The following is a 5,191-nucleotide window of genomic DNA, read 5'->3' as shown; positions in this document are numbered from 1 at the left end:
GTGCTATGGGAAGCTTGCTTGCTTCTGAAGGTATTTTTTCATTTACAGGAAAATAAATTGCACAAATGCAGCCTGCTTTATTTACAGATCTAGACGTGATCAACAGGGAGGGAAAGACAAAGGAATTGTGTTAAACTTGAAAGTATTTGATTTGGTGGGTTCTGTGTTTAGTGGGTGTTTTCAAAGCTTTAGGGGAAGGAGACATTGATGCATTAAAAGATTTTGAAAAAGCATGTTTTATAWAACAGGTGAGGTGCTGCATATTAAGATATGGATGTTAGAAGGAAAGGAGAAAGGAATAGAAAGCCCAGAATATGAGAACTTGAAGAAAAAAGTTAAACTCCAATTTAAAGAAAAACCACACTAGGAGTGATTAGTCAGTAGCTTGACAAAAGTAAGTGTAAAATGCTAAAATAAATGTTTGGTGATGTTGACATGTAGACGTGAGYAAGAGCCGAGCAGCAGCAAAATTGTTCAAACTCTTCAGAGGAAGGAAGGATGTTCATGTGTGGAATGGAGTGTAAAGGGAAGTGACATTTCTAAAGCTTATTTAGGCACCTCTGTTAAGCATGACATTTGCATTTGCTTATATTTGCTTTAATCAGTGTTGCATCAGCATTGGTGAAACTTTTTAAAAATTACATTAGATCATAAAGTGCAGAATTAATGAAATAGTTGGTGTTTGTACTTGTCCTTTAATACATTTTAGCCTCTATATGCTGATGATTTTATTTCTGAAGCTTACTGACATGGTAGCCACCAGGAAAGTACTTTAGTCTTAAAAACTAGCTTTAAAAAAATCTGTTAATATTTATCTGAATACAAAACAGTTAAATTCCTTAATTTTTATTTAGTAGAAATGACACATCCAGTGTAAATCTGGAATTCTGCTTGTGTGAAGCAAGAGCTAGCCTGGGCTCTTTGGAAAGGCTGTTTGGCRTGGATTCAAGCAATAACTACAAAACCATTGCATTATTCTGAATATGAAAGTAATTCTATCTTCACCTACAATCTGGATTTAYATCTGTAACTTCACCTAGTATTTTAGATCTTCCTTTTTGAAGCAAGATTCCTGTATTCAATATCATTCAGGAGCCAAGTACCTGTTTTCACCTCTGTAATAATTTTTATCATATATTTATTGGGAAAAAGATGGAGGTTCACACAGAGCAGATGATTTGCTTTTGCATGTTGAGATTATCCYGAACTCCAGATTTACTTTTATTTGGCCAGTTTCTGGGGGGAAAGAAAAAGCCCCAACTTCCAAATGTGTTACTCTGTAGCACATCCAAAGTTTTCCGTTCACTTATGGAGCTCAGGAAATTGCAAAGTTACTTTGCTTCTGTTGCTTTAAGCTTTCTTTCAATGTCCCCAAACACAATGTGGATCTGGTGTGTTTTCCAGGATTCTATCATTTCCTTGTAGAAAGTTGGTCACAGTTTCAGAAGTCTCAGCTGGATTCTCCCAGGGCACTGCTTTCTCCTGAAGTTGATGTGCTTTTAACTTGTACTTTGCATTTGGCAAATGTTTCAGCTTCATACAGCAGTGTAACAATACTTTGTATTTCTGTGCTGCTTTCACTGTGACACTCACTAGGCAATAGAAGTTCATTGTACATTTATGAATTTATCATCAAAACCCATGAAAGGTCTAAATATGCTCTTCCATGCATCATACTGGAGAAACTGAGGCTCCCACTGATTGAACTGTGATTGCAAGGTGACAGCAAGGACCCAGTTCAGCTCAGTCCATCAATACTGACCTGAGCCTATCTCCTAGAGAAGCAACTCACTGATTGGGGTTTTGTTAGTTTGGGCTTTGACCTAATAGGTATAATTATAATCAAGTTCTTAGTAATTGCTGTGCTGATTAGAGACCCACCTCTCTGGCAGACCCACAAATTTAACGAAATRTCTTTTTGTCCTTTGAACATTAACTGGGTCAGATAATCTACATCATTCTCTCTGTCTGGCCACAACAGTTAGAAGGAACCTCAGCCTTTGTTAGGGTGGAGTTTCTTCTTTGGTTGGCACAACTACAACATGAGATTTGGTCATTGGCTATCTCAAATTTTAATTTGTTACTCCTTTGCTACTGTCCTGTCAAGCATCTTGTTATGCCAACWGACACAAAAGCACTGTAGATGGTGTTGGAAGGTGAAGCTGATGTGCACAGTGGAAGAGTTAAGCASATCTAAAAACCTCACTATTGTTTAATGTCACCATGCTTTATCAGAACTGTGTTTTATATGTGTGCTATTTTAGCTGAAAGAAATCAATCTGAGCTCAAAAAAACCAATCAAAGCCACAAAAACTGCAAACCAACAAGAACTATCAGGAAAAAGGATAGAGAATTTTGTGCCATTGTTGCCCTGTCTGCCAAATCATAGCCAAGGCACTCTCCAGGTGTATCAGAAATAGCACATGACCCTTTTAAGTGTAAGCCCTTAAAACCTCTCTCTCTTTGGTTTTCTTAATGGAGTTTTGACTTCTTACCAGAATATGGTATGAAAAATTTAAACATCAGAAAAAATATGAGAATATGTAAGTCTGCAAACTAATATTCTTTCAAGTTTCAGGTCTGCCTTCAGCAGAGCAATAAGCAGAGAACGACAGATAGCAGAGGGCACAGATATTCCTATCCCTTTAGGAGTTGTGTAAATGATATCACTTTAAATCTCAAAGAAATACTGAAGTAGAACTACTACATCTCTCAGGTATCAGGAGCAAAYGTTTTCCATGGGTGTCACAAGTTTTATTGCAGCTTCTTACAACTTTTTACGCAGCCTTTGCTGAATGCTGACCCATCACACATTTATAGAAGTATAATGTGTGCATGATCTGCCTCTGGAGTTTTAAATGCCATCAGTTTGACAACATGGAGTGAGCACAAATATAAATTTAATAGTTTCAAAGACATGGTTTTARAATAGTCTGCATAAGGAAATGTGCTGTTACAGGTTGTTGCTGCAATTAAACAATCTTTGAGCTGKTTTTCCTGGTTTTGAAGGAAAACACAAGAATTATAATTTAGCAATATTTATCTGGTTTTTAAATTACAACATTAATATTATTAGTGGTGCATGAATGGGTTTAACATAGTGTATTTCTATGCTGTACTCAAAGTCAGCTCACTTGGAATAGAAGTATCTTTATAAAGATTTACCTTTTGGAAGGGCACCTGTTCAATGGTTTTCTCCACATTCTCTACCAAGAGCTAAATACAAGCTCAATTGCAAACAGTAAATTTTTAAGTAAGTGACTGTAAGGACTTAAAAGTTCAGATAATGGAAAGGGTGTCACTTCCGCTCTTGGGTGCTTGAATTCATTTATATTAAATAATTGAAATTTAAACCTGTATGGAAACTTTAGCATTGACAAAAACATGGTCGGGTTGTTCTTTTTTAAAAAAATTCAAATCTAGCCTATGTCTCATTTACAACTGAATATTTAACAGTCTTTTGGGTGAGGCTCATAGGTTTGAAATTGCACTTCTATCAATTTAAGTGTTCCATGTTTGATGCCTTGTATCCTGTTCCTATTTCTTTGCTATTTTTTAACTTGCTGCAACAGATGAGGGGTTCTTAAACCATCTGTTAACCTTTTTTCCCCATTTTTTTTAAACATGTAGAGTCGCTCAAGGCAAGAAGACCCAGAGCAAGCTAGACTGAAACAAAAAGCAAAGGAGGTAAGCAGAGCTAGAGATCATTACACTTGACATTTCAAGGCTTGAACATATTAATTTTTTATGCCTTGCTACTTGTATATCGTTAATAAAAATCTGACTAAAAACTTTTTAGGATGTATTTGTTGCTTTGCCTTTGATCTTAATGTTTGCAAACTAATACATTAATACATGTGAAGCCTAAGGAGATTTTATAAGAGAATATTTCCATACATTACATTTTCATTTCCATTTTAGGTAGCTGTAGCTTTTGTTAGATTGTTGATGACAGCAGCTCTAGATTTTGGTGGAAAATGTATGCCTTTGTCTTATGTAAGATGTCACTTTTTTAGAAATGTGCTACTTAACAATTTTGTTCTGGTAACATTYTTTCAAGTAATGTAGTTGCCAGTCATTTTCTCTACTCTGTGATTCAGTGGACTATTTACTCATTTAACTAAATTACAATAATATAAAAATATCATATGATTTCTGAGGAAGTTTTGATATGTTACTCTAAGGGTACCTTAATTTGCTATAAATGAGTCACTGTCCTTTGCTTAAGGCATCTCATGGCTTAGGATTTGGCTGTAACTTAAATCAATTAGAAAGAYTGAAATATCTATCAGTTGAAAGCAATTTCAGTAAAATGATGCTGGGTTTTTTAGCCAGCTTGTTTGGATATACACATTAGCAGTTAATAATTATGCATTGGAAGGTAATATATAGAGAAAAATGCATGTATGAAGTTCTTTTGTATTGACCTGTGCTTCCTGTTTCATTTCTTTCTTGGCAGTTTTCTGTAGTCCCGTTAGCTACACTGATTTTTTTTATATATAACAGTAAAAAAAATCCAAATACATTGGTGGTTTTTATTTGTCTTTATTTCATTATGTGATTATGTAGTAAGACTTGCTGAAATGAGTTCTTGTAAACATTAGACCAGGCCTTAGTGTTTCCAGAACTGGATTTGTCAAGCAAGTCTTGAAATGAAATAGARTAATCAAGTCATTTGGCAGGAAAAGAGACAGGATTTTAATAGTGCTTGGGTTTTGTTTGTAGCCAGTGTATGCAAAGGAAGAATCAGATTTCTGACAGTAATTGATGGCAGGCAGAGTGGGCTGTGGAGCTGCRAACTGAAGCTGCTGTGGTGCCGGAAGTGAGCAGAGCTGCAATTAATGCATTGCTGCTGCAGCACTGTTTGCTTTCCTGGTGATTCTTTTCCGGCCTTTGGAAGCTGGAGGCAGTGAAAGTAAAAGGCAGGGATGGTAAAAGCACATTTCCCAGTAGGCAGCRTCAAGCAGAAGTTCTGTACAAGCAGTGCCAGAGCCTGCAGGGCTGCCCTGGCCGGGATTCAGGTCAGCCGAGCCAGCCAAGGCTTCCCTGGCACAGGGAGTGGCACAGGAGGGGCAGGGATGGGACAGGCTCCAGGAGATGGGGACAGTGCTGTGAGCGATGGGGACAGTGCTGTGAGCGATGGGGACAGTGCTGTGAGCGATGGGGACAGTGCTGTGAGCGATGGGGACAG

The 5,191-nt window shown here is 37.1% G+C and overlaps 1 protein-coding gene across 1 annotated transcript in view; it reads left to right on the top strand.

Moving 5' to 3' along the window:
- The window catches only part of LOC130578296 (transcription initiation factor TFIID subunit 4-like), a 102,333-nt gene that overhangs the window by 74,314 nt on the left and 22,828 nt on the right, over nucleotides 1-5,191 (top strand). The window contains exon 13 of the mRNA XM_057374272.1: nucleotides 3,631-3,687. Coding sequence (XP_057230255.1) covers nucleotides 3,631-3,687 — 57 coding nt within the window. The remainder of the gene's footprint in view (nucleotides 1-3,630; nucleotides 3,688-5,191) is intronic.

The sequence above is a fragment of the Malurus melanocephalus genome, unplaced genomic scaffold (genome assembly GCF_030028575.1).
Source record: "Malurus melanocephalus ecotype Western Australia unplaced genomic scaffold, MMel_1.1 scaffold_221, whole genome shotgun sequence".
NCBI classification, from domain to species: domain Eukaryota; kingdom Metazoa; phylum Chordata; class Aves; order Passeriformes; family Maluridae; genus Malurus; species Malurus melanocephalus.
The sequence above is the reverse complement of the archived record's forward strand: the minus strand, read 5'-3'. Positions and strand labels throughout refer to the sequence as shown.